Below are 14701 nucleotides of genomic sequence, written 5' to 3'. Positions count from 1 at the left end.
AGGTGGGTATCGAATTCCTGGCTTCCCCAAGTGCTGAGATTACAAGCATGAGCCACTGCGTCCGGCAGAAGCTCACACTATCTAATAACCACTTCCCTGAGATGGCTTTACTGACCCTAAAACAGCAACAGAATTAGGACTTACAAGTTATTGGCCACTTTACCACAACAAGAACACCTAGACAAGGTAAGCAATCTAGAGGAAATGGCCTCTGGTTCTCGCCACCAGCCACAGGAAATCAAACCAAATCTCTTTTTTAAGCCCCAAAGTTGTCTTTAGTAAGTACCTATTGTTTATGCTAAACATTACTGAGATGGTCTAGGTTTAGGTCTGCCTTAAGAGAGAGGGCTAACTAGATAAGGGGATCATCACGTTCTTCCTCAATCACCCTGGAGGATGTCTCCTAGAAGGCCTTTTTAGATGGAGAGCTGGTCCTGATCTACCCGATAAAGCAAATTTTCAGATTTCTGTGATGAAGCCAAATCCCCCCACAATACACAGGACTGAAGAACTAAATATCATTAGAAAAACTCAGTTTTGAAAATCTTACTATCTGGTGTTGCAAATGTCCACCTAGATGTCAGTAAGGCTGAATTCAGTGATGAACAGTTTCCACAGGAAAAAAGATGAGGCTAACTGATTAGTGCCCCAAAACTCTACTAAATATATGAGTCACACTGATTCACTTAAGTAAGGTTAAAAAAAAAAAATCACAGAAGTATTCCGTTACCAATTAACATTCAAACTGCTCAAATGAAACTAGTTATAACTATATAATAATGTATGTACATGATGCTGTTGCATAATCATCTTAACACAAATAAATCAATTCAATATACTATCTTTGAAAGAGAGGATAAGGCAGCCTGCATCCGGTCCTTTGCCACAGCCCTCTAGGCTAAACTTTCTTCGTTTTCCAAACACTGATCACCCTAGTTTACCTATTTGAATAAACTTTCTACAAAAGCCTGAGCTTTGCAGGGATTAAGCCAGTGACTCAGTAGGAGGCATAAGTACCTCCGTGGTAAACTAACACCCTTGGCATGTGTTCTGTCACAGAAGTACATAAAGTGAAACCGGTTACTATAATATTTTCTTCCTGAAGCTATTATGAAACTTCACATAATTTGAGCGGAGCCAAATTGGAGAGTGTCCCTCCAATTCACTGTGTACTCTTCAAAAGCTCCAGTGAGAGGCAGCATCAGTTTCTCCATGGACTCCCATGGATAATTGGGGCACAAAAGCTTTATTTAGTCCTGTCCCATGTAATACATCTTGCATGATCCCAGACTCTGTCAACAGCTAATGGTGCATGTTCCCTAAACCGAAATTTGACATCAGTTTCAGCAGCAATGTACTCCCCTGGGCCCTCCTCTCCACCAGTAGTTCTCAAATCTCAGAGGAGGGAGAGGCAGGAGAGGCAGGAGAGGAGAAGGAAGAAGAGGAGGAGGGAGAGGTGCTTTGAAGATACTCCAACTCCATCCTGCCCCTGCCAGAGGCTGCCAGGCTGCTGGTTTTCACCGTGATTGCAGCTACTGGTTTTCAAGGCTACTGTGGAACTGGAGTGGGAGGGATGGGAATAAGAACAAGTTAAAATGCCACAAACCTTCCTGCTCTGAGAATCAGTCCCTTTTCTTGAACAGATGCTCCCCGGGTTACTGCAAGACTTTAATTTCTAGAGTTCTGAAAAAGTTTATTCCAGTAATTTTGCCAGTTTTCTTATCACTTTTATGGATGAGAACATTTTCAGAGGGCCTTAATTCAACCATTTCACCAGCCCCTTCCATAACAGACATTTAGAGACCATATCCTGTCCAACCTATTCATTCTGAAGCGTAACTTTCAAGTTGATGGGAACCGGTCTAAGAAGGTGCCGGAACAATCAGGTCCCTCTGGTGACTTGGGGGAGGTTCCCTGAGATGTGAGGATTGGAGAGGACTCCCTCAGATTCCAAAGAGAAAAACAGGAAATGAAATATGGAGAAGTTGTGACCCACTTCCTGGACCACTGAGGCTGATTATCTAAATGCCATCCTGATAGCCTTTCTTCTCCCAGGCTGGCAAGCAGAGCCTTTGGGGCCCTGGATGCCTGTACACAAAAGAAGGTCTTCCCAGAGGCAGAAAATAGCTGAGTCTAATTTTTGGAGCTCCTGCCATTTGTAGAAAAATACAATGGGGAAGGGATATCTAGGGCTGACTTTGTAGGGAAACTAACAGCACCAAATTTCCCAGGCCCTCTCCTACATCAACTTACAGAGCTGCCTGCTAATTTTCCACAGAACTGAAACTCTAAATGTTACCCTAGCATTCAAAGATGAGATTCTGTCTTGGAAGAGTTGCCAGTTAGAATTCACAAAGCTCTGTGAATGCAGAAAGAAGCAGATTATAGATTACAAAACTGACTTAAGATCATAACCAAACAAATCACTCCAAACCCTTGTATTAGTGTTATGCATATCTCAGCAGGTACCAATAGTTATACGTACATAAAATATTAATAAAAGAAAAAGTTGTAAGTCAATGCTAGTATGAGTGGTAGACATTAAAAAACTAAGCAATTTTACAAATTTTTTTTTTTTGAGACAGAGTCTCACTCTGTTGCCCAAGCTGGAGCGCAATGATGCGATCTTGGCTCACTGCAACCTCTGTCTCCTGGGTTCAACCAATTCTCCTGCCTCAGCCTTCCAAGTAGCTAGGATTACAGGCATGTGCACCACGCCCAGCTAATTTTTTTGTAGTTTTAGTAGAGATGGGGTTTCACCATGTTGGCCAGGCTGGTCGCGAACTCCTGGCCCCAAGTGAGCTGCCTGGCTTGGCCTCCCAAATTGCTGGGATTACAGATGTGAGCCACCACACCCAGGCGCAAGTATCTTTTTTTTTTTAATTTCCTTTTTTTTTTTTGAGACAGGGTCTCACTTTGTCACCTAGGCTGAAGTGCAGTGGCATGATCTTGGCACATTGCAGCCTGGACCTCCCATGTTCAAGTGATCCTCCTGCCTCAGCCCCCCAAGAAGCTAAGACCACAGGCGGCGCCACCACACCCAGCTAAGCAAATGTTTTTTAAGAAACCTACACAAAACATTTCCTATTTAGTACTAAGGTGACAACTGCACCCAGCCACCTACTTAATGCTCAACAATGAATCTATCAAGGAGCACAAATGAAACATCTCAACCTGCACAGCACCAGCAGCAGGCGCTACAGGGAAAGAAGCTATTTTTGTTAGTGAGCTCCAACCACCAAGCGAAACCTGAATTTTTGACAGGAGGGCAAAAAGAAAGCAAGGCCAGCAAAGAAAACCCGGAGAAGCAGCTCTCATGGATCTGCTGAACCACAGATTAGGAATTTCTCTTGCCAGATAACTGTTCATAGGCTGAATTATATATAAAGCTAGTTAGTGTTCTCATTAAAGTCATGTTTTGCTGACCTTAAACCATTACTCATCACAAAACAGTCAAAAAAAAAAAAAAAGGAGTGGGGGAGAGCTACAAAATTTTGAGTTAGTCCTTCATGTTTAAAAATATAAAGTAGTAATAAAGTAGTACATTCTTAAAAATAATAACAATGGGTGGTAAACATAAGTACTAAGTGGTGTGTCTATGAAAATTCTTGGAGTGGAGGAGAAAGACCTCCACTCATAAGCTAAAAAGCTAGAAGAAATCAAACACTGGATTTACTCAGAGATTTATATCTGTAACAATATGGTTTGGCTGTGTCTGTACCCAAATCACACTCTGAATCGTAGTTCCCATAAACCCCATGTGTCATGGGAGGGACCCAGTAGGAGGTAATTGAATCCTGGGGGTGGTTACCTCCATGCTGTTCTCATGATACTGAGTTCTCATGAGATCTGATGGTTTCATAAGAGGCATTTCTCCCTTTGCTCAGTACTTCTTGTTGTCGCCATGTGAAGGACATGTTTGCTTCCCCTTCCACTAGGATTGTAAGTTTCCTGAGGCCTTCAGAGCCATGCTGAGGCGTGAGTCAATTAAGCCTCTTTCCTTTATAAATTACCTGGTCTCGGGTATGTCCTTATAGCAGTGTGAGAACAGTCTAATACAAGTAAAGTATCAAGCACTTAGAAAACACCAAAATGGGCCAGGTGCGGTGGTTCTTGCCTGTAATCCCAGCACTTTGGGAGGCCAAGAGTTCAAGACCACCCTGGCCAACATGGTGAAACCCCACTCTACTAAAAATACAAAAATTAGCTGGCTGTGGTAGTGAGCGCTTGTAATCCTAGCTACTTGGGAGGGTGAGGCAAGAGAACTGCTTGAATCTGGGAGGCAGAGGTTGCAGTGAGCCGAGATCACGCCACTACATCCCAGCCTGGGTGACACAGTGAGACTCTGTCTCAAAAAAAAAAAAAAAAAATCCCACCAAAATGGAAGCCGTTGCTCACCCAGTAATGTCCTGAAGTAACTGTGATCACTCATCTATTGTCTCAACAATATACACATGTTTCTAGACATTTAGACTTATTCTAGTATGTGAGTTGTGTATATGTCTGTCTTTCTCCCTGAGCTTCAATACCCAGACTGCGTAATACCGCAGAACCCTGAAAGAATGTTTCCTGAATTGAACTAATCAGGCTTTCTGGGAGTCTAGCAAGAAGGTTTTCCACAACCCTTCTATGGAGCTTCCACGCCAACATTTGTAAGATTCATAATATCTAAGCCCTAATGGGAACAAGTAAAAGAAAAGGTGTATTTTCTCTGCTACAAAAAGCATTTTTGTAAGCAAAATGCAGTCTGTCACACTATTCAGATCTCAAACTAATATCTACCTATAAATAAAGAATAGTATAGAACTCCCTTGGAAGCTGATGTAAGGGTTCAACCTACTGAAATGCAACACCAATGAGGTATGTTACAGAATTTGGCAGAATTGTACCAGTCTTTTATGGTTCCAAGGTCTGGGCTAATAGAACTTTAACCAAGAGTTGGGGTTTTAGGTTTCCTCTTTCTTACCCTTCAGACATGACATCACTTGGGCATATTTTTTCTATCAATTAAACTCATAAAATATACGATGCTAAAAAAAGGAGCCAGGCATTTTTCTGACTGTCTCTACAGCCAAAAGAAATAGAGCTGAAACAGTCGAATTCAGATAATTCAAAGGAGAGGAAGAGGGATCAAGAAGAGACAGAGGGAAAGAAAGAAAAAAAAAAGTAAACAAAAATCCTCGTGAACTTTTTTTTTTTTTTTTTGAGACGGAGTCTCACTCTGTCGCCTAGGCTGGAGTGCAGTGGAGCAATCTCAGCTCACTGCAAGCTCCGCCCCCTGGGTTCACGCCATTCTCCTGCCTCAGCCTCCCGAGTTGCTAGGACTACAGGCGCCCGCCACCACGCCCGGCTAATTTTTTGTATTTTTAGTAAGGACAGGATTTCACTGTGTTAGCTAGGATGGTCTCAATCTCCCGACCTTGTGATCCGCCTGCCTCGGTCTCCCAAAGTGCTGGGATTACAGGCGTGAGCCACTATGCCCGGCCCCTCATGAACTTTTAAATCAGGCATTGAAATGCTGTCTATATGTCCCATTAGAGGACCAGATAAGAGCTAGATCAGAGCTTCTAATCAAAGGTTTCAGTGCATACTTTTTGAACAGAGCAAATGAAAGGGGAGGCTGGCGACCCATCATGCGAATGGAGAGTCACTATTAGCTTGATTTTTCTGAGTTTTCATTATATTATATTTGTCAAAGGCATTTGCTACTGGGGGGCTAATTAATCAGGACATAGCCCCATGTAAAATGTGTCCAAGGAAACCATCTCACTCCTGTGACCTTTAAATGAACATATTTCTATGTTCTTCCCATATTATCCCCTTTTCCAAAACCTACAAAATCACTGCCAATGAGCTGCAGTGATGATTTCACAGACTAACCTTCAAAATAGTACATAAACTGGCTCTAACGACTTGCAGCCAGGCTCATCTCTTCATTGTCTCCTAAAGGAAGCACGCATTCTTACCACTGAACCTTGCTCAGACCACTCTCCTGACTTCTCCCTTTTCCCAGCCACTCCTCCAGGTCTTACTCGGTGTTGTTTCACATCCACACCAAGTCTCATAAATCACTCCCTAGGTTCTGCTGTTTACTCTCACCTCCACATTTCTGTATTGTTAGAATGGGTTACACTCACACGACATTTCACATATATACTCATGTACACAAGCATGTGTACACACAAACATATGTATACTTAAGTCCCTTGTCAGCCACAAATCATATACAAATATATTATTTAATATATCTTTCTTTCTCCTTAACCCTTGGCAAGGCACCCTTTACATACTAAGTCCATAATCAATCTTGCCCGTGAAGGCACTGGACCACAGCTACAAGAATTTGCTGAGGCCTCTTCAGTGTTTCCTCCAATCCTTGATGAGCCACTTCAATTCAAATCCTGCCTCCTTCACTTACTGTTCGACCCAAGGCAAGTTGTTTAACTACTACTTCAGGCCCCAGTTTCCTCATAGTGGTAGTAACAGCAGCAATCTCACAGAGGCAGTAAATTGTGATCAGCAAATCCCCTGAGGCCCTTAGTACAGTGGCTGCCACACAGGGGACATTTAAGGAAAGCCTTTCTCACCAATAAAAATTACATCAATGCTATCTATACCTCTGTACTACTGAAAAATACTTGTAAGAATTACTTCTATGAAAACCATTGCCAGGAATGGGACTGCAGTGTTAAAAATACATAAACAAGGACCTACATTTGAATTCTTCATCTCTTCACGTAAATCCACTAAGTACACTAGTGGCAAATATTCAGATAAGGACTATTCACGAAATGCCATTCCATTAAAGTAATTATCTTGCCTAGGCATGGTGGCTCACACCTGTAATCCCAGCACTTTAAGAAGCTGAGCAGGAGGACTGTTTGAGACCAGGAGTTTGAGAGAGGCCTGGGCAACATAGTGAGACCATATCTCCACAGAAAAAATTAAAAATTAGCCAGGCATGGTGGCACACACCTGTAGGCCCAGCTACTTGGGTTGCTGAAGGGGGAAGATTTCTTGAGCCCAGGAGGTTGAGGCTGTAGTGAGCTATGATTGTGCCACTACACTTCAGTCTGGGCAACAGAACAAGATCCTGTCTCAAAAAATCATCGTCATCATCATCATCATAAGAAAAACAATTCTTGCTCTTAAGAAAAACAAACTCTTGCTCTGGAGGAGTGTAGAAGAAATACTAATGGTAGTTAGTGTATTAAAGGCAATGTGGATCTTGGTGTTGTTTTTAAAGAAAAGATATTTGAAAATAAAACATTGCAACGGGAATACGTAAACTATGGGCATATTCAGGAAAGTAAAAGAAGACAAAAAATTTTTAAGGAAGAAATGAGCAGGATTATATAATTGTTTTGAAATTATCATCCTTGGTTACAAGGATCAATAGCAACGGCGAATCTTGGTTTCTGTCTCATGACTCTTTCTCTCCACTGGACAGCTCTCCACCTCCGTCATAAAGCACCTGTTCCTGAAAGGACAGGTTCTTCCCTCTTTCCCTAGCACTCCTTATCTTTATATAGGGCTGTGCTCAACTCATGTTCTTTCACTTCCCCTCCACCTGGAACAACCTTTCCTTACCCTGAGGACCAACTCTGGACATTGCCTAAAGTCCAGTTTAAATTTGTCGCTTCCTCCAAACCCTGAGTTAGCACTACACCTCTTTCTTTAAAAACTCATTAACTTACTATGTCATTTCTTACTCGAGTTAATAGCATTAATTTGGACCTTCTTAAAAATCAGAAAGTATTTTCTCTTGCATCTGAAATAACACAGCCTTTGTCCTCACAGATCTGATGTGCACATATGTCCCTATACAGCATTGTTAAATTTAGTAAGCTCTGTAGCCACGCTGACAGAAACCTGTCTTAACTGAAGGCACACCACATTCTAATTTTAGGAGACAATATAAACCAGGTATCCACTGCATCAATAACAATAGTTTCCCTCTAGCCTGACAAATACATGGCAATACAGAATCCAATAGCTGTTATGACTCAGGGGGTATGTTACGACATAAAATGTTTAACAATCAATTTTGAATAATTAAAAAGTAAAGTATGACTACAAGGAGGAAAAGGTATGTCAACATTAGAATTTGGTTAAAAAACAAAACAAAACAAAACAAAACAAAAAACTTGTATTTTAGAACGCAGTGTTTTTCTTTTTTTTCTTGAGATTGAGTCTTGCTCTGTCGCCCAGGCTGGAGTGCAGTGGCATGATCTCAGCTTACTCAACCTCTGCCTCCCAGGTTCAAGTGATTCTCATGCCTCAGCCTCTCAAGTAGCTGGGATTACTGGTGTGCACCACCCCACCCAGCTAGTTTTTGTTGTTGTTGTTTGTATTTTTAGTAGAGACAGAGTTTCACCATGTTGGCCAGGCTGGTCTCGAACTTCTGACCTCAAGTGATCCTCCCACCTTGGCCTCCCAAAGTGCTGGGATTACAGGTGTGAACCACTGTGCCCAGCTGAACACAGTGTTTTTCATTTTTTCTTTAATCATGCCCATTTACAACATGTTTTAAATTTCCTGAAATCTCATTTTTTCTTCCAAGATTAACCAACCCTTTTGCCAAGTGGTATCAGATAAGATTACTATATCTGTCTTATTATCGGGAGATTAAAAAGAAGGAACTAAAATCTGCATTTGGGTACAGAAGACATATACTAATTAAACAAAGCTACCAGAATAAATCATCTTCATAGAACATGAATTTATATATTTTTTCTTTTTCAAAAAAAAAAAAAACCAACCTGTGCTATTAAAATGCAAGATACTGTAAAGGTTCAAATTCTAAAAATGAGGAATCATAATATGATAACAGAGTGTATCAAAGTTTAAAAGGCAGCAGGCTTTATTCTAGTATGGCATGTCGGCACAAAGCCACAAGGTTATCATATTATATCATGGAGAGCTGTCGGAACGCCCTGCCACCATGCCCTGTGAGCTCGCTTGGATGTCGTTTTCACCCGTGACTTACGAGATTTTCCGGTTTGAAGCCTCATCATCAGTGTGTAAATTGAAGCTGCTCCAGAGGCAAGAGGGGAGAAGCAGCTGTAATGGCAATGGAACTGAAAATACTCAGGCAGAGAAACCAATCTGGTGGTGGCATGAGAGATTAATGAAACCAGAGGAGGAGGAGACAGCAGGACGAGAAAGGACAAAGTAGAAGAGGAGAAGAAAATCAGAAATGAGGTGGTAGAAAGAAAAGGGAGGATGATAAAAAGAAAGTCAAAAGTGAAGGCAGTGTGTGCAGAAGAGAGAGAAAGGGGAGAGAAAGAGGAAGAGAAAAAAATGTAAACAATCTTTGGGTACATGAAAAGCAACATGTACCATATGCCTGTACTTCTGATTGTTGTTTTTATGTCACAGATGCTATATCCAATGACCAAATACAGAATTAGAATCCAGACATAAATCTACAAACCACAAGAGCTAGAAAACTATTGATATACATTGTTCAAAAAACAAAACAAAAATCTAAGCGTCAAGTCCTTAAGTGGCATGAAAGTTACTGCCTTGTCGGCTTTCTTGAGCTACTAGAAACCACACAGCAGAATCAAAGGAAATTTCAATGTTCTGTTCTTGAGCTTGAAATATTAAAACACAAAAGAGAAGAATGTGGTATTGGTTTCTTAGCTGGTCATCTTCAAGCACACCCGCCAACCAGAAACAGCACATGTATAATTCCCGCTTTTTTCCAGATACAATTCCCTATCTCCATGCTTTTGGTCTGACTTTCCAATGTGAAATTAATTCCAGCAAGATCCACCTTGAACCAAAACTGTGAAGCAGAACAGGCTGGCCTTGGATGTCCCTTGACCTCCAGCATCCAGGGTTACATCCTTCTTTGAACCTGGGAAGTTTCCCAAATTTTCCCGATTCTTCTGCTCTACTGGAAAAAATACTTTAAAAAGTAAGCATACTGAATTATTAACCAGAAAAACGAATCCTTATTAAGGTGGTAGCTTGGCAATATATGATACTTTCTAAGTGTCCAATGATAGAAAACTAAATTAAAATGTACTTTGCAAATTAAATCCCTTACAAATAATTAAACTAGTGGTGAAAATTTCCATTCTAGTACCAAGGTGAACAGGAAATTCTTCAGACAATTAGCCTTTCTTTATATATCTGCCAAAGCAGCCCATATATTCCTGCCCACATGTGAAGCTGATGCAGATTAGCAGGTTGCATAACCCTTGGCCTACTGCAAATATAATGAGGTGAATTGAAACACTGTTCTTAATAGTGAATCAATTCATTCTAAACCCATTAACATTTTCTTCCAGTTCTAAACAAGGAAAATCTGAATGATTTATTGGAGGTATCATACTCAAACATCAAATCCTTCAGCAGAACTGAACTTCATTACAGAGAAATGTTTAACTTTCCATGACCAAAACCCAAGTCAAAGGGACAAGAGGTAATTAGGCAACCAAATGCAAAGGTCTAAATGCCACATTTTCACTGACTGCAATTTGACATATGGATTCTACTACAATGACTGAAAACCCGGAGTGATCGTAAACACTTAGAGAAATAATGTCCTCTTGCCAGAGCATGCCTGAAATAAGACAGAAACACTTTAAGCAAGAAAGAGTAAGTAAGGGGGTAGGATAGAAAAAAATGAAAAGAAAGACTAAGCAACATTTTGGAATGAGGGTCTTATTAACAAAATTTTGTGTGAAAATCATGAACCATAGAAAACCTTTACAAACTTGTTCTAGATGGTATCTCTGTCCTGACAGGCAGGAGTTTGATTTATCCACCAATATACAATTTGTTCTAAGTGTTATGCCTGACAAATAAGAAGCACAAAAATATTTTTCCATGAATGAATGACTGTAGGTCTGAGTGAACGAACAACCTCAGCAACATTAAACCCATTACTGGTATAGGTGGTCAGCACCAATCTTCCCTTAGCATGGTACTATTTTAGCCAGGAGAGATGAGAAAGGGAATACTTAGGAAGAAATATAAGGTTGACAACTGGCCGGGCGCAGTGGCTCACGCCTGTAATCCCAGCACTTTGGGAGGCCAAGGCGGGCAAATCATCTGAGGTCAGGAGTTTGAGACCAGCCTGGCCAACATGGTGAAATCCTGTCTCTACTAAAACTACAAAAAAAAAAAAATTAGCTGGGTGTGATGGCAGGTGCCTGCAACCCCAGCTACTTGGGAGGCTGAGGCAGAAGAATTGCTTGAGCCCGGGAGGTGGAGGTTGCAGTGAGCCAAGACTGTGCCACTGCGCTACAGCCTGGATAACAAGAGTGAGATTCCATCTAAAAAAAAAAAAAAAAAAAAGGTTGACAATTGAAGCATACCTAATCAAAGGAACACTGCTTAATGGCGTCTCCCCAATACAAATGAGCACCATGGCATTCTGTACCTATGGCTAAGAAAACGCCCCAGAGCACACAACCTGAGCTACCACTGGAGAAATGAAAGAGAGCAGAAGGACAAAGGGTAACAAGGGGCTCTTTAGATCCCCAGATCACTAAGTGCTGCCTCTACCCTGGAAACAGTACCTCCACCAGGATGTCAACATTTCCCTGGTTTCAAAACCTTATCTGCCTATGAGACTACCCTGTTGTATCATTTGGCAGCAGAATTTTCTCACCTTTTGTGCTGAATCAAGGTATGGTGTTTCCAGAAGCTATTTAAAGTTATCAAACATCACCCAAGGAAAGAGCCTATGAACTCCTAAAGAAACTTTCATTTACAGTCATTGTAAATGAAAGCGCTCTGTGGCAATTTACGAGATACAGTGCCCAGAATTATCAAAAGAAGTAGGACCCTGTTGTCCCAGTACATCCTGCCAAAGTTGCCTCCTGATTAAACGAACTCACCGCAGTGCAGAATGTCTTCCAGAGCGGGAGACACTGTTGCCCACAGGTGAGGGCAGGTTGCTCCCTCTGTGCAGGTCCTCGATGGACCTACTCCAGGGCTTTGATTTGTCCACCGAGCTCTCCACAGTACTCTCCACACTTTCAAAGTCAAAACTAAAACAAAAGAGAAATGCCATTGAAGACTGAAAAATTCACATTCACATGTTTAAATGAACAGGTATAATTTGCTGTTCCTACAACACATCTGCACCTTAGTATGGAAAGTCTTTGTAAACAAAGAAAACTGGAAAGGAAATACAACGGAATTTCTATGGGCTCAGTGTTAGCTTTAAAAATACAGAATGACAAATAATGAGTCTGGCAAAAGAATAATGGAACAATGAACAGCAAAAATTAAACAGTGATATATTATTTGTATTTTATTTTATAAGGCTTGCTAACTTACCAGTCGCTAACATTGGTATGATGGAAGGGGGAAAAGATCTTACAGCTGTCTTCATTTTGCTTTAACAAGTCAATATGTTAGGCTTATACTAATTTATTCCTACCCATCAATTTTCACTGAGCATTTTCTCCCAGTGTGTTGGCAAGTGTACTTTTCCAAGCATATGTGATACATTACCAGCAAAGTTATGGATTTGCTTTGATTTTGGAATCTCCTCCCAGTGTGGTGCTCTTTAAAGTCAGACTGTTGTTTCTCTGACATTTTTTGAGGTTATTACTCATGTTAACCATGTTAGAATAAATGGCAACTTAAGTTGCTCATTCTTATATAGTTTTAGGAACAAAGTTTTTAAACAGACAGGCTTTTGTGCTCCATACATTTCTCCCCTCACAAAGTCAGTAACTCTGCTTTCTCAAAAAAAAAAAAAAAAAAAAGGAATTATATTAATTGTTTCTATCCATATCAACACCTGATCAGACAGTAGGACAATCAGAAGGCAGCTACACTTAATATCCTCAGGAAAATTTTAGAGGATACTGCAGAAGAACAAACAATAATACATACAATAAATCAAAGTATAACTTTATAAAAGTATAACTGCCAAAATAAAATATTTGGTTAGAATCTTCATCTGAAAATCGGTGATGACTTTCACCTATAAAAGACGAATCAGAGATCAGAGACTGATGCACAAAGACCATGGAGGCATCTGATCACAATTCTGTCATGCCTTTGGCTGCAGGAGGGAATGCTGAACATAAAAGTTAGAATGAGGTAATCTAATAAAATTTTAACTGCTAAAAAGAGAAAGCTATCACTGAGATGACAGAAGGTAAGACGAGGAGGGCATCCTGAAATCACTCGTGGCACTGACGCCCTCGCTAGGCTACTCTGCAGCTCCCATGCCATTCAGCGTGTGTTCCTCTCAGCTCGTCCTCACCCTCACACAGCAGAAAAAGGAAACACACATAGAAATGAGTGCTTCTAGGCTGGGCGCAGTGGCTCACACCTGAAATCCCAACACTTTGGGGAGGCTGAGGGGGGTGGATCATCTGAGGTCAGGAGTTTGAGAGCAGCTTGCCCAACATGGTGAAACCCCATCTCTGCTAAAAATACAAAAATTAGCTGGGCAAGGTGGTGGGTGCTTGTAAACCCAGCTTCTCGGGAGGCTGAGGCAGGAGAATCACTTGATCCTGGGAGGCGGAGGTTGCAGTGAGCCCAGATCATGCCACTGCACTCCAGCCTGGGTCACAGAGTGAGACTCTATCTGACACAGAAAAGAAAAAAGAGAAGAGAAGAGAAGAGAAGAGAAGAGAAGAGAAGAGAAGAGAAGAGAAGAGAAGAGAAGAGAAGAGAAGAGAAAAAGAAAAAGAAAAGAGTGCTTCTTCTTCAGGGACGCACTATGAGCCTGTGTCTCATATTTCACGGGCTAGACAATTGTCACATGCCAAGGAAAAGTAAGAAATTTTTTCAGCCCATTAGTTTCAAGAAAGATGACAAATTATATATCTATATAAAATTTGTTATCTAATGAAAGCCAACCAAAACCAATAAGCAAACAGCATAAAGCAATTGCTTGAAAAAAAAACCCCACAAAGGCACAAGATTGAGAAACAAAAGCTCTGAATTCTCATCTTTTGTGCGCTGTTGTCTTATGCTAGAGACTACAGGAACTCCCTCACAGGAGCACCTCCTTTCCTGGTTGGTCTTATGTGAAGGTACATTTGGGAAAGCTGGTTGCCAAGCTCTATTGTCATGTAGGTAAAGGATTCATTAGAGCCAACAGAAAACATAGCATGCTGTTCTTACCCATTCCTCCTGACATTTCTTAGTCTTCTCTGAATTGCATAAATATCACTCCAGATTTTAAAACACCCAACAGGGTAGGTAACAGTATTTTCTCTTGGCATATAATATAAAGCATAAGGGAGACTTGCAGTGTTTGATGAAATGGAGATAGATAGGAAACATCCTTTGAAGAGCATTTCTCAGGAAGGTAAGAACTTGTCTATTGGTTTTTCTTAGTCCATTCCATCTAATACATGAGAGGTATCAGAACTGAAACCTATCAAGACAGTTTCAGTCAATAGTTTCGTTTCTGCATCTGTACGGTAGGAATAATTATACCTTTCGCTTCACAAATTCTCCAGGAAATGATGGGGATTATAAGATAACATCTGATTAAGTCTTAGGACTCTTTTGGAGTGAAGAAATTAAAAAAACAGGTTACTGCTTTTAAAACAAGAATGGAAAAGAAAAACACCACCAAGGCTGAAATGTCTTTCAGTCAAATTAACGAATGAATATTATTGCTTCAATCTGTGTGTATGAGTGTGTCTGTGGATACTAGGATGTTTTTTGATTAAAGGAGAAAATGTGGAGAAGACAATGTCTCATT

General features: G+C 40.8%; 1 protein-coding gene across 1 annotated transcript in view; it reads right to left on the bottom strand.

Annotated features, from left to right (window-relative positions):
- FMNL2 (formin like 2) overlaps positions 1 to 14701 on the bottom strand; it is a 314952-nt gene that overhangs the window by 74769 nt on the left and 225482 nt on the right. The window contains 1 exon segment of the mRNA XM_007964975.3: positions 11859 to 12011. Coding sequence (XP_007963166.1) covers positions 11859 to 12011 — 153 coding nt within the window.

This window comes from Chlorocebus sabaeus, chromosome 10 (genome assembly GCF_047675955.1).
Source record: "Chlorocebus sabaeus isolate Y175 chromosome 10, mChlSab1.0.hap1, whole genome shotgun sequence".
In the NCBI taxonomy this organism is placed as follows: Eukaryota; Metazoa; Chordata; class Mammalia; order Primates; family Cercopithecidae; genus Chlorocebus; species Chlorocebus sabaeus.
The sequence above is the reverse complement of the archived record's forward strand: the minus strand, read 5'-3'. Positions and strand labels throughout refer to the sequence as shown.